The sequence below is a fragment of the Hyperolius riggenbachi genome, chromosome 10 (assembly GCF_040937935.1).
Source record: "Hyperolius riggenbachi isolate aHypRig1 chromosome 10, aHypRig1.pri, whole genome shotgun sequence".
NCBI lineage: Eukaryota > Metazoa > Chordata > Amphibia > Anura > Hyperoliidae > Hyperolius > Hyperolius riggenbachi.
In genome coordinates this window covers 236,708,381-236,733,839 of record NC_090655.1, presented here as the reverse complement: position 1 = coordinate 236,733,839, position 25,459 = coordinate 236,708,381, and the positions used below count along the sequence as shown (strand labels likewise).

At 44.4% G+C, this 25,459-nt stretch overlaps 1 protein-coding gene across 1 annotated transcript in view; it reads right to left on the bottom strand.

Annotated features, from left to right (window-relative positions):
• Positions 1–25,459, bottom strand: part of LOC137536958 (zinc finger protein 721-like) — a 67,889-nt gene that overhangs the window by 11,175 nt on the left and 31,255 nt on the right. The window contains exons 6-10 of the mRNA XM_068259124.1: positions 25,254–25,389; positions 18,576–19,938; positions 3,856–3,997; positions 2,647–2,769; positions 171–305 (exon numbers count right to left, since the gene is read on the bottom strand). Of these exons, the coding sequence (XP_068115225.1) occupies positions 171–305; positions 2,647–2,769; positions 3,856–3,997; positions 18,576–19,938; positions 25,254–25,389 (1,899 nt within the window). The remainder of the gene's footprint in view (positions 1–170; positions 306–2,646; positions 2,770–3,855; positions 3,998–18,575; positions 19,939–25,253; positions 25,390–25,459) is intronic.

Here is a 25,459-nt window from a genome sequence, read left to right as displayed (position 1 = left end):
ACCTAATGGTCGATCTGCCCATACATCGAGTGATTTATGGGCACCTTTACAAGCTCTGCATCCAGGTTCAGAAACTCCCCAATACTTAAAAGTAACCCAAAACAACACAACCTTCAGAGACCCACTTTATAAAACTTTATCTAGTTACAGAATTTCCCAGCACTGCTCACCTCTCCCACCAGCAGCTCAATGATCTTGCTGGTGACCTCCAGAATCTTCTGCTTGTTGTTTCTCTTGGGTACCAGAGAGTGAGCGGAAGGAACAGTGATGGTCACATGATTGCCAGGTTTTACAGGAGGAAAGATCTGTATTGAAAGAGCAACAGTAATGTTATGTGACCTCCCAGAATTCTGCACACTTCTCATCAGGTGTGTGTTTCATTAGTAGAGATACCAGTGATGTCATGTGACCTCCCAGAATCCTCCTCACCTCTCCGGTCAGATGTCTATTAATAGGGATAAGGGTGATGTTATATGACCTCCCAGAATTATCCTCTCCAGTCCAGTGTGCGATTTATTTTTTTCCTTTGCCAACTGAGGAAATTCAGGAATGCCCAGGAGCTTCTGTCAAGTTTGTATACTGCCACCATAGAATCTGTCATCTGCTCATCCATACTGGTAAGGTATGCCGGCTCCTCGAACAGTGACAGATACAAGCTACAGAGGGTCATCAGTTTAGCGGAGAGAATCATCAGGAAACCCCTCCCACCGCTCGACCTCCTCTACAACTCCAGACTGCGATCCAGAGCACTGAGGATTGTAAATGACCACTCACATCCACACCACCGGTTCTTTAGCCAGCTCCCATCTGGGAGGAGGCTTCGGGCAATCTACACCAGGACCTCTAGGCATAGGAAGACTTTCCTTCCCTCTGCAGTCAACCTCTTGAACTCTATATAGCGGCTCCCCCCTGGACTGTTACCAGGAAAAATTTTCCCATTACCATGGCAAACTGGAGTGGCTGGTTTTCTGTTTTTGTGTTCCAGTCTCCAATGTCACACTCTGTTTAAAGAGACTCTGAAGCGAGAATAAATCTCGCTTCAGAGCTCAAAGTTAGCAGGGGCATGTGTGCCCCTGCTAAACCGCCGCTATCGCGCCGCTAAACGGGTCCCTTCACCCCCAAATCCCCCCCCCCCCCGCACGACTTGGTCGTACATTTGGTCGCTCCTGGAGGCAGCGCTAACCGCCGCAGCCCTGCCTCCAGTCGCGTCTATCAGCGGCGCATCGCCGCCTCTCCCCCGCCCCTCTCAGTGAAGGAAGACTGAGAGGGGCGGGGGAGAGGCGGAGATACGTGCTGACAGACGCTCGTGGGGCAGGGCTGTGGCGGTTAGCCCTGCCCCAACCAGGAAGCGCTCCCCGGCTGTATCGAGGGGATTTGTGGGATCAGGGACCCCCGTTAAGCCGCGGGATATCGGCGGTTTAGCAGGGGCACACATGCCCCTGCTATTTATGAGGTCTGAAGCGAGATTTATTCTCGCTTCAGACTCTCTTTAAAGCTGCTTTTTATCATTGTACTGACAATCATGATTAATTTTAAAATTGTTTTGATGGTTGTTTTATTGTCATCAACTGTCTAAATTGTTCATTGTCTTCCCATCTGAGCTGTTTTTTGTGCCAAAGCCAATTCCGGGCACAACCCAGTCGTGCCTGGGAATAAACCTGTTTATGATTCTGATTAACATTTAAGCATGAGGTCATGTGATCTCCCAGATTCCTCCTCACCTCCCTAGTTATTTGTGTTTTTTACTAACAGAGATAAGAGTGGCGACATCATGTAAAGGTCGGTTCACACTTGTTTAAAAAAAAAACGTATCCGTTGCTCCATTTTTTGGCCCGGACCAAAACCGGAGCTACGGATACCAATGTTAAAAATATCAGCCTTCTTCACACACTTCAAAAAACGGATCCGTGGGATCCGGTTTGAAAAACTGAACAGAGTCCGGATTTGCTGGGACTTCACGGACCCCGGATCCATGGAGGGGTAGTGAAAGGCAATGCAAAAACGCATCTTCCTCTTCACAGTCTACTTGCACAGTCTATTGCAGGTGCTGGAGGGGGTAGCAGCCAGAATGGGGGCAGCGGGTACAGCGGTGTGGAGGGGGTCGGACCCACCTCGGTCCCCCCTTCCGTGCTCCCCCTCCAGCTAGTTTGTTAAAATCATCAAAGCTTGCAAGAAGCAGAAAACTCATTCACTTCCTTGTTCCACCGCTCACCGCGTGACTTCCTGCAATGCTGCCCTCTCTGCTTCAGTGGGCGGCATTGCAGGAAGTCACACGGCTAGCGGTGGAACAAGGAAGTGAGTGAGTTTTCTGCTTGCTGCAAGATTTGATCATTTTAACAAACTAGCTGGAGGGGGAGCATGGAAGGGGGGACCCAAGTGAGGGAGGGGGGGTCCAACCCCCCTCCCCACCGCTGTGCACGCTGCCCTCCTTCTTGGCTGCTACCCCTCCAGCTTGGCGGCCCCCACCCATGGCCATGGGACACGGACATGTTTTTTTTTAATGTAAAGTGACTGGAAATGTGCTGCAAAAGGGCAGCACGGATACATTTGCATTCTGGTTTTTGAAAACCGGAACCCGGACCACGGATTGCATTCTGTACTGCATCTAGTGTTGACCAATCCTTACACTCCTAGAATCCCCCTCACCTGTCCAGTCAGCAGGTAGATGATCTCCAGAGTGAGGTTTAAAATACTCTCAGTCATGTGACTCCAGTCCTTGTCCATCCTCAGTGATGATGAGGTCATGTGATCCTTGGGAGAATATTCTCTCTGTAGATAGATAGTAAGCTGACAGTTATCTGGACAGGATGGTTCAGCAGTATATCAGGATGGGAACAAGCACCGCACACTCAGCACGGCTAGGAATACTTACTATCATAATAACCTTTATTACTAATAGTGCCCATACATGGTGCAATAAAAACATTTGATTTTCCAGTTTATTCGACCAAAACGATTGAATAGAATAAATGTCAAAAATAATCTTTTTTTTCGATCTAGCATATCGAACGATTGTCCATTCTTTTCTATAAAAATCTGATCGGACATGTTGGAAAAATCTTTATATTCGATCTAACGGAATAATCGATCGAAATTATCTAATCGAAATTTTTTTTTTAAATTGTAGCACGTATGGGCACCATAACGCCATTACCCAAAAATGAGAAATATCTGATTTGTCCTCAGTCTTTCTCGGAAGTAATGGTTATGCCTGCTGAGATTGGGTAGCCAAGTGGGGATCATATCTGTTGTGCAATTCAATAACATGGTAGATCATGCTAAAGAAAAACCCAGGGACACCGGGAGCCCGATCTGGTGTAGTATAATTAATAGAGATCTAATAAAAATATAAATCCAGCAACCACAGGCGCAGTGGACGGCGACTTGTAAGTCGGCGAGAAGAAAAGTGAGCAGCGGCAGGGGACCGGGGGATCATTTTGTAACTTTGCGGGCACAGGGCGGCTGCAGGGGGCTGGAAGAAGCCCCAGGTAAGTGAAACTCAGTTCCGCTATAATTAAAAACTGTTATGGCAGATTGGATGAAAGGAAGCTACAGAAGAAGGTCTGCCAGGTTATTATTGTCAGTCAGCTGTGATAAATGTGCTGTGCGATGTAGCTGGTGATGGGGGAGGGGACACAGAGGGTTACCGGCATAATAATCATAAGCAATCACCTATATGAAACAATCTCGTTATTACTGTACCTCCTCTGCTGCCAGTCCCTACAATGGCAAGTGCCTCGTTCTTCAGGTTCAGATCATGAATTTCCGCCCAGTGACAGTGGTTCAATGACTTCCGGTCTGTGGTTTAATTACTTCCTATCTATGCGTTCCAGTTATTAGAAGCTTTGTAGCCACCTTGTGGATGAAGATAGGAGTTGCAGCCAACGCCCTTTGGCTTTTACAGGCAGTAGAGGTAACTTTTACTTCTTGAGGAATAAGATATGATGCAGAGGCGGACATAGGCCCGTGCAGGCCGTGCTCTCCAGGGCCCCTGAACCTGCACCACAGTTAGGGCCATGATTATTCTGTAGGCTCTTTTCAGTGTATTTCTTTTTGAAATCCAAGAGGAACAGTGATATTTGCTTGTGGCCCAGTCATACTCAAGTTTGATATATGCTACATTAAAGAGATTACCTGGGGCTTCTACCAGCCCCCTGCTGCCGTTGTGTACCCGCACTGGCCCTCAGTGATCCTCTTTTCCCTGCCGCCAGCTGTTTTTGTTGGGCCACTGCGCCAGCGCAACCCTGGCAATCCGTATCCTTGTTTGCATTGGCGTCTGCAAGAGCGTCCTGCGCAGGCACAGTGGCCCGGAAATGAAACTAGCTGGTGGCGGGGGAACGGAGCATCTTTGAGGACCGGTGTGGGAGGTTCGCAAACCTCCGATTTTCGTTTCTCGAACCTCCCGCGAAAGTTCGGTTCACGCGAACTTTTGCGAACCACAATAGACTTCAATGGGGAGGTGAACTTCGAAAACTAGAAAAATTTATGCTGGCCACAAAAGTGATGGAAAAGATGTTTCAAGGGGTCTAACACCTAGAGGGAGGCGTGGCGGAGTGGAATAGACGCCAAAAGTCCCGGGGAAAAATCTGGTTTTGACGCAAAGCAGCGGTTTAAGGGCCGAAATCACATTGAATGCTATATTGCAGGCCTAAAGTGCTTTAAAACATCTTGCATGTGTATACATCAAACAGGGAGTGTAATTAGAGTACTGCGTCACACTGACACACCAAACTCACTGTGTAACGCACCGCAAACAGCTGTTTGTGTAGTGACGGCCGTGCTGGACTGGTGCGCACCATGGCCAGTGTGCAGGCCGTGGCGGTTTTCAAGCCCATATGGTCGCCGGGCTGAGGTAGCTGAATGACAGAACAGTGACTTTCCAGCTGATCAAATTTGGTCTGTCCACAATAAAGCAATGACCTTATTATCTTGGGTGCACCCCCCTGAGACACTCATATAGCCGGCGGTCATTGCTTCATTGTGATGTGCAAGCCCCTTTACAGCGGCAAGGTAATGATCACGAAGGGGAATTGGCACATGTACATGCCTTTTGTTTTGTTTTTGCAGCCACAGTGCAGCCAGAAAAATTAGGCAGGCATGTACATGCACCAGAAAAATTATTACAGCTGCTAGCAGCGGCCTTAAAAATTCAGGAATCTGCCTGGAGTCCTAGACCCTGTTGGTGGTGGCGGAGAAGGCAGTCAAGCGGCCTGCAGTCAGAGATGCTGTATGGGGAGCGACTTAGAGATGACACCACTTGCCTTTCAACATCACGGTACAGTTTGGGTATTGCCTTTTTTGAGAAATAATTGCATATCTTCTACTGTGGTGTGTGGATTTGCTTTTGTGTGCTGCTTTCCCTCATGCGGTCATCCCTTTGCAGTTTGTGCTTTGTAATCATGTGCCTTCGTAAGGTAGTTGCCCTTGCGCGGGTCCTGGTCTTTCCATGGCTCAGTTTTTGGTGGCAGAGAGTAAAGATGGCATTGCTCTCATCTGAGGCAGACACACAAAAAAATGTCCCCACCGCTGAGCCCTGGGGTGATGACACTTTGGTGGTGGCGGCCGACCGAGTGTTAAGTGGGGTGCCAGAATCAGAGCAGGAGGAGGAAGATATGTCACACTTCCGTGCGGAAGCTGAGAAAGATGAGGTGTTCTGTGTTAAATACTCAACTACGTCCTGACAATATTGGGGGTTGATGGCACGTGCCTTCTTCTGAACACTGTACTTTGGTCGCGAGCCGCACAAAATCACGACAGCGCGACCTCAAACAGACCTGCCAGGTGGCCTTCCTCTGCCTTTTGTTTTGTCCATATTGGGGGGAAGTGAAAGGTATGCACTGACTTGACTAAAACAATGTGCAGTCAGTCACACAGGTGCAGTTAACAGGTATGCACGGAGTGCTATATCACACTGTGTGCGCTCACGTAGGTAGGTGGGTGCACTGAAGTGAACAACAGGTAGTAGGTATATGCAGGGATGGGTATTACATGTGCACCTGCCACACACAGACAGGTAACGGATAGGCACAGTGACACTGTGTGCGCTCACGTAGGTAGGTGGGTGCACTGAAGTGAACACAACAGGTAGTAGGTATATGCAGTGATGGGTATTACATGTGCACCTGTCACACACAGACAGGCACAGTGACACTGACTGACAGGGCTGTATATAATGCAAGTGGGGCTACAAGAAAAAAAAAAAAAATCACAAGAACAAGATTAGCTCTCAAAAGAGCTGTTGGGGGGTGCTTTTTTTAGCAATAACAATCAGCCAGGAGCAAGCTAACAAGCCTACAAGAGCCTAACTAAGCTTTCCCTATTAGAGTCTGCAGCAGCTATCCCTTCACTAATTACTGCAGGCACACGAGTGAGTCCATTGCCTGCCTTTTATAAGGGGGTTGGGTGGGGCTCCAGGAGGGAGTGTAGCCTAATTGACTACAATGTTCCTGCTGTGATGTAGAGGATCAAAGTTGACCCTCATGATGCACTATGGGGGCGAACAGAACTTACGGAAAAGTTCCCGGTTCGCCGCGATTGTGAACCACGGAAGTTCGCCGGCGAACCGTTCGGGCCATCTCTATCAGTAACATGACTATGTACTGTATAAAATACTGCAGATTGTATCATATCAGAGCTAAATAAATAAATAATACCGGTAATATGGTAGGATATTAGACAACTGCAGTAGGATTAGATTTTGAGCTCCTCTGACGACAGTCAGTGACATGACTATGTACCCTGTAAAGTGCTGCAGAAGATGTCAGTGCTATATAAATGCATAATATTGATATCATAGGGCATTAAATACTATGGTAGGGATTACATTGTTTACAATACCCCAACTGCCAGGTTGTTTTTTGTGGCAGTGTTAAAGTGAACCTAAGCCAATAAAAGAAAATTAGTTTCACTTACCTGGGGCTTCGACCAGCCCCCTGCAGCCATCCTGTGCCCTCGCCGGTCCTCTATGATCCTCCATTCTCCCACCGCGGCCAAGTTTTGTTTTTTACCGACTGTGGGTCGGCAGGGCACTGCACCTGTGCGGCCCTCGCCATGCGTAGCTTCGTTCGCATTCTTGTCTGCAATAGAGTCCTGCTCCAAAACGAAACTTAGCCGTGGCGGGAGAGCAGAGGATCGTGGAGCACTGGCAAGGGCACAGCGCAGCTGGTCGAAGCTCCAGGTAAGTGAAACTCATTTTTTTTTCATTGGTTTTTAGGTTCACTTTAACTGGCCACCCACTTGTTCTTATAGCACCTAGGAGTTTGTGTGTCTTTTGTGTCCTTCCATGGTTCTTAGTAAATGTAATGCAGGAGGACCTGTGCCATGCTTTTCTTGTTTCCCTGCTATCATATGTCTCTTGGTCTCCTACACAGTAAGCCATGAGCTGGAGCTTCTGATCCAATTCCCTTTGGAAGATCATTGCTGGTCTTTTTCAGTCATGCCACATTCTTATTTTTTATTCTATGCGGGATTAAACTTTACACATGATGAATAAAAAAATACATTGTTTGGCACCCTCCCAATAAATGTACTGTACCTATAATACCTTTTCCTGTGTCCGAAGCCTGGCACCATGGTAAATACTTTCCTTTATATTCATCATGTCTTCCTCCTTCTCGGCTTCCCAAATAAGGGACTGCAGGTTCAAATAAGTACATTCTCCTGACTGTCTAGTCATTTAGTTATTTATTTATTTTTGGGGGGGGATGGGCGGATGTTGGAGGCAATGATTTATATACATTTTACTCAATGTAGAATTTGTATTTTTATTTAAAAAGAGAGTTTAATCCCATTAAAAAAAAAAATAAACCTTACAATTAGAATCATACATTTTGACCTTTGCCTGATACTTTATTTTATGAGGCATTAAGGGAATACTCACCTTTTTAGATCTTATCTACTTTTTATCATCATGGCTAGTTTACTGGAATATTATTTTTCACCTGGAGAACGGCCATGATCAGTGAAGAGTGGGATCAAATCTACACCAGCATTTTACAGTAGTTGCCTGTTTGTAGTTTCGTGAGAAGTTTATATTTGTTCCAAGTTTCTCCTTTGTCCTGCAGACTACTCTCAGGACTCCTGTGACTGATCACACACAACATGTTCAGCAGTATGGACATCACCTGCTCTGTGTTTGATAAACAGGATGTATTTAAGTCCCTGGGGGGCTCATTTCAGTTGCAGCCTGATTACGAGCGCTGCCAATATTTTGCTGATCTCCTGCTCTGTGGTTGTGAACTGTATCAGATAATGAGCAGTGCGTATGTGTTATTGTACTTACTCACATGCAGGGCTGTGGAGGTAGTACAAAAATCATAAAATTCCAGGTACCCAAAGTTGCTCTGATGTGAGAAAACATTTAAAGAGGAACTGTAACCAAAGATTGAACCTCATCCCAATTGGTAGCGAACACCCTTTTTCCCATGATTAATCTGTACCTTTTCTCTAATAGGTCATCAGGAGGATCCTTATGGCTGATATTGTGGTGAAATCCCTCCCACACTGTGATGTCAGGACCTGACATCACACTGTGGGAGCCTTGTTGCAATGTGGGAAAATAACCTTTTAGCCTATCACATGGTTAGGGGTGTGTGGGTATAGATAATGACAGTTGGTGCTGTCTGTTTTTTTATGTCTGCCAGTAGTAAAGATGATGACGTGGAGGCTAAATGTGAGTCAAACAACATGAACAAATGACATGGTAAATATCAATAATTTCTTGATCTCTCTTCTATTTTGTTACTTCTCACTTTACAATGTATTGGTTTCCCCCCACCCCCTTTTCACTACAGTTCCTCTATAAGTTTGGCATGGTGGATCAAGCGCCCAGTAAAGCACTGGTAATTGTTTTGCAGGTTACTGCATTCCTACAGATCCTTAGTACATCAGTCCCTTGTCTTTTTCGTTCTTACCTTAAGCACATAATACTTTTTTCTGCCAGCAGATGGGCGTCCCCCTTAGGTTTCATACATAAAGTACAAGATAAAACAGGAGCACTCTATGGTGCATTAACGTTTTATTACTGGTAAAAAGAGTAAGAATTGCACTTACAAGATGTAAATGCTATAAAAGCATATCGCCCAACATCCGGGCTGTGAGGATTCCCTTTCTCCCTCTCCTCTCTCCAGTTCCCAATGCTGTGGCCAGTAGCAGGGATGTCCAGATGGATCTCAGACCTTTGGGGTGGGGTGGGATCCTCTTTCACAGTGCCTGCAGCATCATGCCGCGTTTCGGCATGCTTACACCTTCATCAGAGGACGTTGTTCATACATGAAGTGTCTGCTTGCTTTGTTTGGTGTGGGGTAGTGTCCAAACCATTTCGAAGGAGGAAACTGTGTTTTGGTAGCCTGGCTTGGTGCTAGCTTCCATTTCACCAACGTTAGTGTTCTTATTTCTGTCTGTGTTGCAGGTTCTTATGCATATGACGTTTGGACTGCTAAAGGGTTCATAGTAGTAAGTGTTGGAATAGGGCTCTTCTCTTTAGTAACTTATCCATTGCTAGTTTGTTAAAACCCTGGATAGTGAGCATGGTTACAGAGGTGTAACTACTAGTTATCAATGCATGTAGTACAGAGAAAAGGTAAAGCACTGCTGGGTACAAAACAATGGTGTGTTTATAATGCTAGATACACACGATGAGATTTTCTGTCACATTATTTCTGACAGTTCCAATCTGATATCCAATCGGTTTTCTGATTCATTTTCCACAGAAGTGAATGGAAAATCGATCAGAAATCAGACAGGAAATCTCATTGTGTGTACCTGGCATTGGACTCAAGTTCCATCAACAGATTGTACATATGAAACAAAGGTAGTCACATACCAAACGTCAGGGGTTGCAGAGGGATGTGCAGCCTACCATTATTTTACCGCCTTATGCTTCCTCTAGGCCGCTAGCACATGTGGATGAATCTGGCGTGTGGTTTTAAAGAGGAACTTTAACCAAGGATTGACCTTCATCCCAATCAGTAGCTGTTACCCCCTTTTCCTTTCCTTTAGTACAGTTCCTCTTTAAGGTATCCACTGATGTGACGGTCCTTTCACCAGACCCCACCTTCTTAAGGTTGGCATAGCAACAGGGCACCAAGACGGTCAGCTGTTAAGCCGGGTCCCAAGGCTATTCTGATGCACATCATATATACATACATTCACAAATTATGTACTTCAGGATGTATTTCCCTCTACCGTACCTTTTCTCTGTTCTACATGCATGGACACATACCGCCAGCTATACGTACTGAGCACACACAGGGACAACATCAGGGTGCTGCCCTGCACATATACAGCCTCTGCCACTAGCATGAGTGCCTGCCACCACAAGCTCCTCTTATCATTACTAATAGTAGTGCAGCCTCTGTAGCTGTAGTGGGGCACAGGACTAAGAGGGGGACCAATTAAACATCCTTGCTCCAGGCCTTCTGTAGTGGGTGCTGCTGTGGCCACACTTGTTATGGATGGGGGTGACATAGTGAGAGGGGATAGTTAATGAGTAGAGGCACCCAACAAGAATAAAACACTAAAAACTTTAAGATGGAAATTCTTCAAGTGATCGAGCCAGTCAGATAGCAACTTTTCTATTGCAAAGTTATGGACGAGTTTCACAGGATGTTCCTGCTTCCTCGGGTCAATAACAGATCGCACCAAGTGAATGCAAAGTAAAATGAACAAGGGTCTCTTAGAGGGAGGGGAACAAGGTGAACACCTTTATCTGACTCTCATGGGCCCCCAGGCTACTGGTATCCCCAAGAAGGTAGGAAGATGATGATGGAAACATTAGGGGGCCCTGTGATTTAGGGGTGATTTATAGTTACGCCTTTGCATGGCTCCATTTGTGTGTGTGTATCCAGTGTAACACATTCTAATCAAGGAAGGGAGGGGGTGAAAGCCGTCCTTAATAGAATATAAACAATATATCGGTAAACATGAAGTAGCAGAAAAGCTGACAGCACAGGCAATGTTCTTATATAAAGCAGGCTTCGCCTGTAGTTTATTCAGCGGCCAAAGCAAAACATGATAACACAAACATAAACTGGCTCATGTGAGCTTTAACTAACACAGGTTCCTATGTCTCACTCCAGAAAATAAAAAAATAAAAATAGAAATGAATGTCTAGTCCTTCGCTGCAGCAAAATATGTAAGTTCAATCATTTCAGTGACCGAAATTCATGACAGGTCCTCTTCCTATTTCCAGCCGGATCTGATTCAAGACTGATGGGCTAAACCTGACTCCCTGGGGTTTCCCAAAGCCACCCGCCTCTTTTCCTGGACTTCATGCTTATTTCTCACCTCAACTTTAAGTAGCGAGGACTCACCAGATATATCAGGCCTGATGCATGAAGCACCGGTAATATTGCTGTAATATTACAATCAGCGCAACCTGCAATACAGAAGTACCACAAACGTTGCTATGGTATGCCGTGTTAAGCCAGTAATGTGTTACCATAGAAACGCTTGCGTCACCCATGCACCCTGGTCTTGCTAATTGCACATCTCGCGGTGCTCCACTGGCACATAGCAATATTACCAGCGATCCATGCATCAGGAGCAAGGAGAGTTAAGCAGGCCATACACTCGTTAGATTAGCAGCAGATAGATCATCCTGTTTAGGAACAGATTTCCAATAGATTTCAGTATGAAATCTATTGAAAAATCGATCTGATGGCATTTTTTTGCCATCAGATTTTCATTAGGTCCAATGCAAAATGATAAGCCATCTCAACAGATCGACCTAGATTTTCCAGCATGTCAGATCGATTGAAGTCGATCAAAATTGATCAAAATAGGCCGCAAATCGATTGGTCAATCGATTTTCGAGTTAAGACAAATAAAGGTGGCCATACACTTATAGATTTGCAGCAGATTAGACCATCAGATAGATTTCTGTCAGATGCCTGTCAGGTTGAATCTGACAGGAATCTATCTGATGTGTGCCACACACTAGGAACAGATTTCCAATAGATTTTAAAATGAAATCTATTGGAAATCTATCTAAATGCATTATTGGACCATTAGATCCAATGTAACTCTATGGGTCATCGATCTGCTGCCAGCAGCAGATTGACCTAGATCTTCCATCCTGTCAGATAGATCAAATCCATTGAAATCGGCCGCAAAACGATCGATCGATAGATTTGAAAGAATCGATTTCTGATTAATTCTATAGAATCGATTGATCGATTGATGGCTGAAATCGACCAGTGTATGGGCCCCTTTAGGAGAGATTATTCTTTGATGGGGGCTGACTTACAAAAAAAACTTTTCTGTTTAATTGTCTCACCTTACTGATTAACTCACAATTTATGTCTCCTTAAAGCGGACCTGAACTCAGAACTTCCTCTCTGCTCTAAAAGATAAGCAACAGCATAATACCCTTTGAAGAAAACATTTCTTTGTTACAGCTGATACAAATCCTGCAATAAATCTTCAGTGTGTCTACTTCCTGCTTTCACGGAAGCAGGCATTGGGTTAACACCCTGTGTTTACAAATTAGCTGCTCTGCAGAAGCAGCCAGCTGATAGATCAAATTACAATTGTGATTAGTCACAGATGAGAGGGAATTAGACAGGCTAAACTCTAAATACATACAGAGTGCATTTCTCTGTGTTTTCCATTTTAAAATTACTAAATTCCTGATTAATCTCTCCTTATTTAATTTAACTCATTGTTTATCTCTTCTTAACTGACTTAACTGAACATTCATCTCATGAATGATCTCTCCATACAGGTGTGGTGAATAATAAGTCATCTTTGTGAATCAACCCCATAGGGTGAAATAGTTCATAACATAAGGTTTTGAGGAGATTGGGAGAGTTTTGTATAGACATTTCATAGAATGCTATTTGAAATTAATCCTGGCATAAAAACAGTTATGTGGGAAAAAAATTCTTGCAGTTGTTGTGATAAAAAAAGAAATGCTTCACTAATTAATGAATTGCTACCTATTTCCTCCTCAGCAACCTCCATCTATCTGCCTTCTCACTCCCTCTCTGCAGAGTCTGTCTGATGCCTTATCCTCCTTAATGTCATGCTAGGCTATTGGCCAGCAGAGAAGGAGTGGCTTCACTCTACAGAGCAATCACGCTTCCCCCTGCATGCCCATGTGACCAGAGGGAGGGGGTGTTTGAGACTAGGAATGAGCAGGCCCGCTGGTTAAGTCTTGTACACACAGAGGCATTTCTGTTGTCCAACAGAGATTGGCACACAATCCCTTGGGCAACAGTGCAGTGCTGATGCTGTACAGACGTTTCACTAGCCTCCAGGCTAGCGATGCTCCTGTTGCTGTGGAGGGGGGCGAGGAGACAAGCGGCGAGTGGCGAAGCAGTTTACCACAGGTGGGAAAGTGGGGAGAACAAGGCGATCAGGCAGTGCTCGGGCATCAGAGATCAATTAAGTAAGCAGAATCTATAGCAGGCAGGCGATGTACACACACTGGAGTCACTCGCCATTCTCAGCTGAGTTCAAACCAGCGTCTGTGCATAGCTTTACTCAGAAGAGGATTTATGAATTAGTGCAAATTAAATGTTCATTTTTTTCATATAGCAAAAACTGAACTTTATTTATAAATGTCCTAATAGATAAATAATGCTCCGATATATGCATACGGTAGCGACACCAAACTGTACATGAAAAGACGGGGAAGACACCGGATTCTGGGAATTATGTATTTCTCTTCCACCCAGAATCTAATGTTTCCCCTATTAATTCATATAAGAGTCCAGGCATAAGCGGAATAAGATGAATAGGCAATTTCTACACCAGTCCAGCCGAGATAGGAACCAACATTAGTGCCCGCATATCATTACGTGTGGTTAATGAGATGCTAAAAATGCATGGCTTAGGTTAATTGTATGCAAATTTCTGCAGCTTGCTTTTGATCAAGCAAATGCAGCAGTCGCATAGGACTGGTCTGTTTCCACAGTGTTTACATTTGCATAAAATCTGCATCTGCTCAGATCATTGGTTGGTAGCAGTAAGCTTATCTGAGGAAGGTTTTTTAAATGACCCGCCCATCTTTACTGATTCAACAGCCAAAAATCTGAAAAGACTCAGCAAGTATTAGTGGCTGGCGTAGTGGCCATTCTCTGCCTTCTTCTATGCGTTTATACAAGGGAGATAATGGATGGCAGTGATTATTCTAAGCCCCAAAGACAGAAGTCTGACCAATAGACAGTAAATGGTCTACACACGGCCAATGTTTAGAGAGGTTCCTAGGGAGGTTTTTAGAGAAGACTTTGTTTAGTGGGTTAGAAACGTATGTAGGGAGGGCATAGTATTAACCGTAAAAATTATTACAATGCCAAGCCTCATTCTGCGGTTTTCTGCGCTGTGGTGTGATGGTCATGTGACTGGTCATGTGACTGTTGCATCACTGGACCATCATGAACAGAGAAGGTGTGGTAGGAAGGCGTGAGGTAGCTTAACAGGAGAGGTCGTGGAGAAAAACTAAGCAGTCTACTGTGTGGAATCCACCCACGTCATTCTATGTAGGAAAAATGGGGTGCTAAACATAAATGGGGGTACCAGTACCTCCTTCCTGTAGTCTATTGGTCTCCTAGTGGGCGCCACATTCCCGGGATAACCTTCAGCAGTCCCTTCCCCCTCCAGTCCTGTACACGCTGGTCACTTTCATACCAGCAGCACACATACACATACACACACACACCCAGTAGGTTTCCCTTGCTTAGGGGCCAGTACACACTCTGGTCTCACAATAACAAAATCCATTAACTTCTTAGCTACACCCTAAACACTACACCACACTGAACTCTCACTTTGTAGACTCCTCCTTCTACTGTTTGTCCATTTGAAGCCTCTATTTCCTTTGCCTAAAATATTTGTTCAGTGATATAGAAGTGCTAACAGTCAGTTAAAATCTGCTGAGGCCATTCAGGCCCCCATTGGTCTAATCATCTTCTGTAGCTGAATGACAATTTTATTTGTAAAATATCCTTAGTCGCCATTAATGGCTCCATTGTTGGTCAGTCTAACAATCAAGTCATTAAAGTGCCAATGTGCTTACACTGCAGTGTGGTTAATGTGTCTTTCAAATGCTGCTCTTCTCAATAAAGCAATATACTGTAGTTGCATAGCTACCTGATGTGCATTACTGTTTTTTAGCCATTCCCACGGTTTAGATTAAAGAACGTCTGATTGCTAGTCAGATGCTCTGTACTCTGTGTGCTGAAGTGCTGACAAGAGCTGCACAGAGGTGAGAAGCAATGCAGGTGAGAGGGAAAGAAAGACTAGAACTGGTAGCGAAGATGTGTTTCTAACACTATTCCAGCAGGGATTAGTACACACCATAGCTACATTACTATCAGTTTAAGCACAGAATAACAGCTTATACTTGACTTACTGATAGAAGCAGGGATAAGCAACGCTGCAGCTACTTTGCTATCAGTATCGGCACAGAGTAACAGGTTGTACTGTACATACTGATGAAAGCAAGGATCCTAACATGCTGCAGCTTATTTACTATCAGTATATGCACAGAGTAACAGCTAATACTGTACATGCTAGAGGTAGCAGAGATCAGCACACACTGCAGCTAGTTTATTGTCAGTATAGGCACAGAGTATCAGCTTATACTGATAGAAGCAGGGATCAGTACACGCTGCAGCTAAATGACTATCAGTATATTTACAAAGTAACAGGTTGTACTGTACTTACTAATGGTAGTAGGGTTCAGCACACTCTGTAGATAATTTACTATTAATATATGCACAGAGTAACAGGTTGTACTGTACTTAATAATGGAGGCAGGGATCAGCACACTATGTAGCCAATTTACTATAATATCTGCAGAGTAATCCCTTACACTGAACATACTTGTGGTAGCAAGGATCGGCACATGCTGCAGCTAGTTTACTATCAGTATTTGCACAGAGTAATAGCTTATACTGAACATACTTGGGGTACCAGGATGGCCACATAGTGCCGCTAATTTACTATCAGTATAGGCACAAACAGCTTATACTAAACATACTGGGGGTTGCAGGGATCTGCACACACTGCATCTAGGTTACTATCAGGATAGGCACAGAGCTTATACTGTACGTATTGGGAGTGATATGCCAGTCTTACAAAATGGGTCTAAAGTAAGCGATTTAAACATATTGCTTAATTGATTTGGGCCCCATTTAAAGACATTTCAAGTACATCTAAACAGGGGTTAGTGTCCCAGTTCTATTTATTTTTTAGCAGAACTGGACAAGGCCTGTCTTACTGACCTGCTGTGGCCACTTATAACCCTTCCCCCCCCACACACACACACACACACACTACCACCACCACCTCTCCTGCTGTTACTTCCAGCCTTCCCATGCTGGCTCTAAGCATCCGTTGTGTTCTGAGCGCACTTACGCTTTGCTAACCTGATGTCAGCTACGTGTATCAGCATGCGATATACAGGGACATCAGACAGTATGATCTAATAAGTTCAGCACCACAGCGGTGGGCAACACAGGAGTATGCCTGGGCCACGTGATGATATCATTGTGCACAGCCCATAAAGGAACACCCTGGTGGAATGCCCAGCTGTTCCAGCACCTCTGCATTAATCTGGGGACAGGGGAATGATTGCATTGGGGCAGGACCATGCATGCCAGTAGAGGGTAGCACAACCCCAACAACCTGACAATGACAATACACAGTGGCCTTACAGCATCAGCAGGCAAGCAATGGGGGTGGAGGCTAAAAGCAAAGGAGTTTGTCGCTGGTAAGAGTACATTTTATAATGTACACAGCGCTGGCTTCTAACACCAGCAGTGATTTGTGAAACAGGACATGTAAAAAATGCATGCACGTTTCCACTTTAAGTAAACGAACAATTTAAGTTATGATTACTTTAAGCGCAATGAACATACTTCAAACAGTTGCGCTGGCGATTAACCCCTGAACTGCATATTGTAGCAACCCTATATATTTTCCATTAAAGGCCACGTTTAAGTGAAGTCCGGTTTCCTGAATACATTTATTAGCAATGTCTTTTAGATTCTGAAAGCATATGAACATTTTCAGTGACAGTTAATAAGTGAAAAATACCAGGTGCAACATCCTGCTTCTCCCCACAAAGGGTTGGAGGTGGGTCATGTTAGGCCCCTCCTACTGAAGCCTCACCTCCTTCCTGCAGACTTCTCATGCAGCTCCCCCCCCCCCCACTACTCTAATCAAGCAGCAGATTCTGAGGGAAGGTGGGAGCGGGAGCTGGGAGGTGTGCAGCAAGGAGCCCACAAGCAATAAACTGCTGAAACAGGTATTTTATATTTTTTGTTCCTTGCAAATATGAATTAATAACATTTATGTGCATTCAAAATCTAAAATATATTGCCAATAAATCCAACAAATGCATTCAGAAACTGGGTCTTTGATTTGGAGTTTTAAGGAGTTTTTTCCTTACAGGCAATAGAAGAAGAGTTCTCATTTCCAGGTAGCATATAATGTCACAGCAATCCCAGTGAGGCAAGTTTAGAGAGTAGACGACATCTATGCTGAGTAATGTACCAGACACTAATGCAACCTGTTCCCTCGCAGGCTTCAATTTACAGACTGTGATTGAAGCTCAGTCCACTCTGTGGAGGATGTCACTTGTATGAAGCTATCTCTGGCTGGACTGACCAATGTTTGACACCCACAAGGTAATATTCTCTCCCCCCCCCCCCCCCCCCCCCCAATATATTGTGGGAGGTTGTCGTGGCAATGCTGGAGCATGGATGGCATCTCTTGGACCCTTTGTTAATTCATAAAGCTGATATTTGATAATCTGCATATGAAGAGGGACATCCCCTCCTCTGATTGTCAGCTCCTCAGGGGTGGGACTTAGCCAACATGACAACTAATTTATACAAATAAAAAACATTGTTAGCAGGTATAAAATGTGCTCCTTGGTCATCACATGTAAACAGTGTGATAATGTGACTTCCAAGTTATGGATGCGGAATACAATCTCCCTTAAATGAAATGTTCTCTCTTTACATATCCCAAAGTAAGCAGTACAACAGAAATCAGACAGAGAGGATGTCTTAAAAGGGCTGGTAGGAGGAGTTCTCAGGTGGGTTTTGCAGGAGGATGAAGCGTGCTGAAGGAACCTCATACTCCAAAGACAATTCACAATCCAAAGAGCAGTTTGGTTTTGAGGAAGTGACACTGTAAGATGCAGAGTGGCAAAAATTGAAAAGTGGTGTCACCCTCCAGGCTATATAGCATGGCAGGGCTGCATGATCACAAGATGGATAAAAAGAGTGACTAAATATGGCAGGTCAGACGGTTCTCATATATGAACTTCAGCTCTCGGAAAGAGATACATACAGTAGTTCCATGGTAAGATGTCACTTTGTCCCGTGCATAGTCCTATGGACAGAGACAAGACTCCAAAGTGGGCAGGAATAGAGTCAGGAGGGGTGGGGCTGGGAGATTTCACTGCTGTAGTCTCCAAGAGGTATAAAATGACTCTGTCCATCAGAATCCATAAAACTGAACAAGCAATTGTTTATTGTAAAAGCATTATTTTAGACAAAACAGCTCAAGCTAAGAAATGTCAGCACACGTTTATCCCTGGCTGTTATCGGCGGGAGTGCGTTTTCTCATGATAGAACAAACTTTCATTACTTGGAAAACGTTTCCCGCACTTTTTACATGGAAAAGGACCTGCCCCAATGTGGCTCCGCTGGTGTCTAAGGAGACTGCCTCTCTCTCTGAAGCTCTTCCCACACTCTGAACAAGTAAAGGGACGTTCACCAGTGTGCGCGCGCTGGTGTGAAACAAGGGTTCTCTTCTCATAGAAACATTTCCCGCACTCTGAACAAACAAAAGGCCGCTCACCTGTGTGGGTTCGCTGATGTCTGATAAGGAGGGCATTCTGGGAGAAACGTTTACCACACTCTAAACACCAAAAGGGACGCTCACCTGTGTGAGTTATCTCATGCCGGAGACGGGCTCCGTTGTGGGTGAAGCATTTATCACACATTGAGCAGGAATAAGGGCGTTCACCTGTGTGGATTCGTTGGTGGGTATTAAGGTCTCCTTTCTGAGTGAAAGCTTTCCCACACTCTGCACAGGAAAACGGACGCTCACTGGTGTGGATCCGCTGGTGCGTCTGAAGCGTTCCTTTTTGTCCAAAGCATTTCCCACAGTATGTACATGCATAAGGGCGTTCACCCGTGTGGGTCCTCTGGTGTTTACGAAGACCTCCTATATGGATAAAAGTTTTCCCACACTCTCCACAGGAAAATGGCCGCTCCCCTGTGTGGGTTCGCTGATGCACTTGAAGGTGTCCTTTTGTACTGAATCCTTTCCCACACTCAAAACAGGAAAAAGGATAGGTGCTGGTGTGAACTCTCTGGTGTAACAACAGTGCCTTGATCTGACTGAAACATTTCCCACACTCTGTACATTTAAACTGCTTCTCTCCAGTGTGGGTTTTCAGATGGGCACTGAGGCTTTCTTTATAAGCAAAACATTTTCCGCATTCGGAACATAAAAAGGGTCTCTTACCAGTGTGTGTCCTCTGGTGTCTGACAAATATCGACTTTGTGGAGAATGATTTCCCACACTCGGAACATGAAAATGGGAGCTCCCGAGAGGTCTTCTTCTGTTCCTCAAGTGCAGAACTGTGATCGGACTCAGAAGGCGGGATATCATTGCTTTCGGGTGTGGCTCTATCACCCGACATTGCCATTGATGATTCCTGCTCAAAAGAAGGATCTGCTGATATATAAACACATTGTGGATGGACATTTGGGGAAGTAACAACTTGAGGTTCTTCAACAGATATCTCATGATTAGATGTATCTACTGATCCTTCCACAATGTAAGCTATGTGAGGGATGTTCCCAGTAATGCAGCTCCCTCCTGGTGTGTGATCTAGGATATACGCATCCTCTGTACCATAATCAGATAAAATAATAAATTCTTCAGTGGTCTTCTCAACATCACGTTCATCTATTGGAAGGAACAAAAAATGCATATTAAAACGTATTACAAGCAATAACCTTTCTGCCAAGTTGTTCTTGCCTGACCCCCCCCCCCCCAGGACCTTTATGGATATAATATGAACAGTGGTGGTTTTGGCAGGTGGTGGACAATATAAACTAGATGGAGATTCTTCTCTTTCCTCTCTACAAAGAAAGATTTACTAGGTAATGGCTCTGCCCTTGTAGGAGATTTTTACCTGCATCCTGAAAAACAGTAAACCTGAGAAATTCTCCCAGCGTGGAACATATGGAGTGTTGTAAAACTAAAATAAAACTTTTATCTGCAGACATATATTATGTTTTGTGATAAGGAGTCTTATATATTCTCTAGCAAAGAGTGGAGCACAATCGAAAGAAGAATTGCTATCACTCAAAATCTGCACTTCATCAAAGTAAAATATCATATTGAAGGTCTCTACTTAATTTGTTGGTACTATGATGCTATACTGAGAAATGGAGATGGGCCTTTCATATGGTGTACAGTATCTCCTCCTCATTTGTTGGCACTATGATGTTATATTGAGGGATGGAGATGGGCTTTTTATATGGTGTCCAGTATCTCCTCATTTGTTGGTACTCTGATGTTATACTGAGGAATAGAGATGGGCCTTTCATATGGTGTACTGTATCTCCTCCTCATTTGTTGGTGCTATGATGTTATACTGAGGAATGGAGATGGGCCTTTCATATGGTGTACAGTATCTCCTCCTCATTTGTTGGTGCTTTGAATTTATACTGAGGAATGCAGATGGGCCTTTCATATGGTGTACAGTATCTCCTCCTCATTTGTTGGTGCTATGATGTTATACTGAGGAATGGAGATGGGCCTTTCATATGGTGTACAGTATCTCCTCCTCATTTGTTGGTGCTTTGAATTTATACTGAGGAATGGAGATGGGCCTTTCATATGGTGTACAGTATCTCCTCCTCATTTGTTGGTGCTATGATGTTATACTGAGGAATAGAGATGGGCCTTTCATATGGTGTACAGTATCTCCTCCTCATTTGTTGGTGCTATGATGTTATACTGAGGAATAGAGATGGGCCTTTCATATGATGTACAGTATCTCCTCCTCATTTGTTGGTACGATGATGTTATACTGAGGAATAGAGATGGGCCTTTCATATGGTGTACAGTATCTCCTCCTCATTTGTTGGTACTATGATGTTATACTGAGGAATGGAGATGGACCCTTCATATGGTGTACAGTATCTCCTCCTCATTTGTTGGTACTATGATGTTATACTGAGGAATGGAGGTGGGCTTTCATATGGTGTACAGTATCTCCTCCTCATTTGTTGGTGCTATGATGTTATACTGAGGAATGGAGATGGGCCTTTCATGTGGTGTACAGTATCTCCTCCTCAGGTATACGTGTCTTCAGTAAAGGTAGATAGTTATAGTGGCCTTCAGTATAGTTAGCCAGGTATAGTGTAGTTAGGTGTTGGTGCCTTCAGTATAGTTAGCCAGGTATAGTGTAGTTAGGTGTTGGTGCCTTCAGTATAGTTAGCCAGGTATAGTGTAGTTAGGTGTTGGTGCCTTCAGTATAGTTAGCCAGGTATAGTGTAGTTAGGTGTAGAAGCCTTCAGTATAGTTAGCCAGGTATAGTGTAGTTAGGTGTGGGTGCCTTCAGTATAGTTAGCCAGGTATAGTGTAGTTAGGTGCAGGGACCTTCAGTATAGTTAGCCAGGTATAGTGTAGTTAGGTGCAGGGACCTTCAGGATAGTTAGCCAGGTATAGTGTAGTTAGGTGTAGAGGCCTTCAGTATAGTTAGCCAGGTATAGTGTAGTTAGGTGTGGGTGCCTTCATTATAGTTAGCCAGGTATAGTGTAGTTAGGTGTGGGTGCCTTCAGTATAGTTAGCCAGGTATAGAGTAGTTGGGTGTGGTGCCTTCAGTATAGTTAGCCAGGTATAGTGTAGTTAGGTGCAGGGACCTTCAGTATAGTTAGCCAAGTATAGTGTAGTTAGGTGCTGGGACCTTCAGTATAGTTAGCCAGGTACAGTGTAGTTAGGTGCAGGGACCTTCAGTATAGTTAGCCAGGTATAGTGTAGTTAGGTGCTGGGACCTTCAGTATAGTTAGCCAGGTATAGTGTAGTTAGGTGCAGGAACCTTCAGTATAGTTAGCCAGGTATAGTGTAGTTAGGTGTGTAGGGGCCTTCAGTATAGTTAGCCAGGTATAGTGTAGTTAGGTACAGGGACCTTCAGTATAGTTAGCCAGGTATAGTGTAGTTAGGTGCAGGGACCTTCAGGATAGTTAGCCAGGTATAGTGTAGTTAGGCGTAGGGGCCACTCACCTCCCTCCAGTTCCAGCGGCGGTGTCTGGGGCTCCTCCTGGTCTCCCCTCCATCAGCCGCGCTGCGAATGCCTCCGGAGTCCGGCGAGCGAAGGGGGCGGCGGGCAGCGTGCATTGACGCATTGTGCCCAGCACCGCCCCCAGCTATGACGTCGCGGCAGCGTCCTCCTCTCCCGCTGTACCGCCCCTCTCCTCTCCGCCTCTCCCGATTGGCCAGCGGCTGGCAGCAGATTCTGACAGCTGCCGGCGCAAACTTTTACATGACGTGGCCGAACCAGCCGCGATCTACCAAATAGGCGGTCGCGATCTACCAGTAGATCGTGATCGACCTATTAGGCACCCCTGGTGTACAGTATCTCCTCCTCATGTGTTGGTACTATGATGGTATACTGAGGAATGGAGATGGGCCTTTCATATGGTGTACAGTATCTCCTCCTGATTTGTTGGTACAATGATGTTATACTGAGGAATGGAGATGGCCCTTTCATATGGTGTGCAGGTTCCCCTCATGTGCTGGCACTATGATGTTATACTGAGGAATGGAGATGGCCCTTTCATATGGTGTGCAGGTTCCCCTCATGTGCTGGCACTATGATGTTATACTGAGGAATGGAGATGGGCCTTTCATATGGTGTACAGTATCTCCTCCTCATTTGTTGGTACAATGATGTTATACTGAGGAATGGAGATGGCCCTTTCATATGGTGTGCAGGTTCCCCTCATGTGCTGGCACTATGATGTTATACTGAGGAATAGAGATGGGCCTTGCATATGGTGTACAGTATCTCCTCCTTATTTGTTGGTGCTATGATGTTATACTGAGGAATGGAGATGGGCCTTGCATATGGTGTACAGTATCTCCTCCTCATTTGTTGGTACTATGATGTTATGCTGAGGAATGGAGATGGGCCTTTCATATGGTGTACAGTATCTCCTCCTCATTTGTTGGTACTATGATGTTATACTAAGGAATGGAGATGGGCCTTTCATATGGTGTACAGTATCTCCTCCTCATTTGTTGGTGCTATGATGTTATACTGAGGAATGGAGATGGGCCTTGCATATGGTGTACAGTATCTCCTCCTCATTTGTTGGTACTATGATGTTATGCTGAGTATTGGAGATGGCCTTTCATATGGTGTACAGTATCTCCTCCTCATTTGTTGGTACTATGATGTTATACTAAGGAATGGAGATGGGCCTTTCATATGGTGTACAGTATCTCCTCCTCATTTGTTGGTGCTATGATGTTATACTGAGGGATGGAGATGAGCCTTTCATATGGTGTACAGTATCTCCTCGTCATTTGTTGGTGCTATGATGTTATACTGAGGAATGGAGATGGACCTTTCATATGGTGTACAGTATCTCCTCCTCATTTGTTGGTGCTATGATGTTATACTGAGGGATGGAGATGAGCCTTTCATATGGTGTACAGTATCTCCTCGTCATTTGTTGGTGCTATGATGTTATACTGAGGAATGGAGATGGGCCTTTCATATGGTGTACAGTATCTCCTCCTCATTTGTTGGTGCTATGATGTTATACTGAGGGATGGAGATGAGCCTTTCATATGGTGTACAGTATCTCCTCGTCATTTGTTGGTGCTATGATGTTATACTGAGGAATGGAGATGGACCTTCCATATGATGTTGGAGTTCGTGCCACTTGTGTACTGTGTCTGCATTCATTTCTATATTAGCTGTCAAGAGGAAATGGTGGTTCACGAAGAGACTCAATCCTGATATCCAACTTCTGCAAAGGTCAATTTAAATGCAAAGAACTTTAGTATTTTAAACTGGACCCTTTTGTCAGCTGCATTGATCAGCTTGTTCAGTTTGTGTCATTTCAACTGAAAACATTGCTTTCACAAGTTATAAAACATCCTCTAGACTACCACAAATTGTCTATTTGGAGCCAGTTTATTTTTTGTGGACATACCATGGCCTGAATAAATCAGATTAAGATGGTAGGTCTTCCAATCCTGGTATCTATCTGACTCTTGCTATAGAAAAGAAAGCATCCACACTGCTGGTCCTCCACCAGACTCCAGTTGTAGGAAAAATCTGGTGATTCCCCATCACTTTTTATCACTGCCTTGGTAAGTAGGGATTCAGAGCCAGTAAATTTGGTTCTTTGTTGAGCCAATTATGGTACAGATACCAGGTCTCTGCCAGTTACACTCCTCGCTGCTAATGATGTACATGTGCCTAATCGTGGATATACTCATTGTATGTGTGTGATGCAGATGCATCCTCTGTTAGTGTAGGGACCTCTCTAGGATATTGGCATTGACACCAGCAGAGGGGCTTAACCCACATGCCTGTTGGATGTATGGCACAAACAATCTGGTTTATTTTGGGATGCTGCGTTAGCCGCTGGCCCATCTGTGAGTTTTGGCCCAGGTGCTGAATATGCATGCTGAAACAACTATACCAACAGTGATTGTGAAAGACTCTGAGCAGCACGGGAATTGGACTTGGTGCACTTATATTGCAGCCAAGAAGGGCTCTCACAAGTGATGTTGTATATATGCTGTATGCCTAGCCAGGTCACCACAGACCAACAATTAATTACTTCAGTACTGGTATTGGACTATTGGGTATGCATCACGGCCATGATCTAGGTGGCATGCATGTTTTTGTATGACTGATTGAGGTCGACCATTAAGTCTCTAGCAATTTTTTAATGTGTATTGTCTCCAGTGGAAATGTTGTCCCACACTTAAGTACTGTATGTATCTATAAAAAAAAATTCTACATTTTTTTTTCAGTCGGTTTGAAAGGCTCATTCATAAATATCTTGTCCTTCCACTGAAACCTCCATATGAAAGGTCCTTCTCCACTACTCTGTATAACTTCTTTATACCACCAACTCCTACAATGTCTATCTAAAGTTCCTTGAATCATCGCTTTCCATCACTCTGCAGATTTTGGACTCCTTAAAATGAGAATGATAATCTTTCTGCATTTAATGTCCATGGCTTACCCATGATGATATCCTTGGAAATCTTTGCTTTTCTAATGGTCTCCATCATTTCACCTCCTTCTCTAGACTTGTCTCCTTTCAGGTACATCCCTACTCGCTCTTTAAGTTCAATCTTCAGATCAATCAGCTCTTTGCCCTAAAATCATAAAACAAGCACAATGTCAACCTGAAGTTGTGGGGACTCTGAACACAATCATATAGACTTT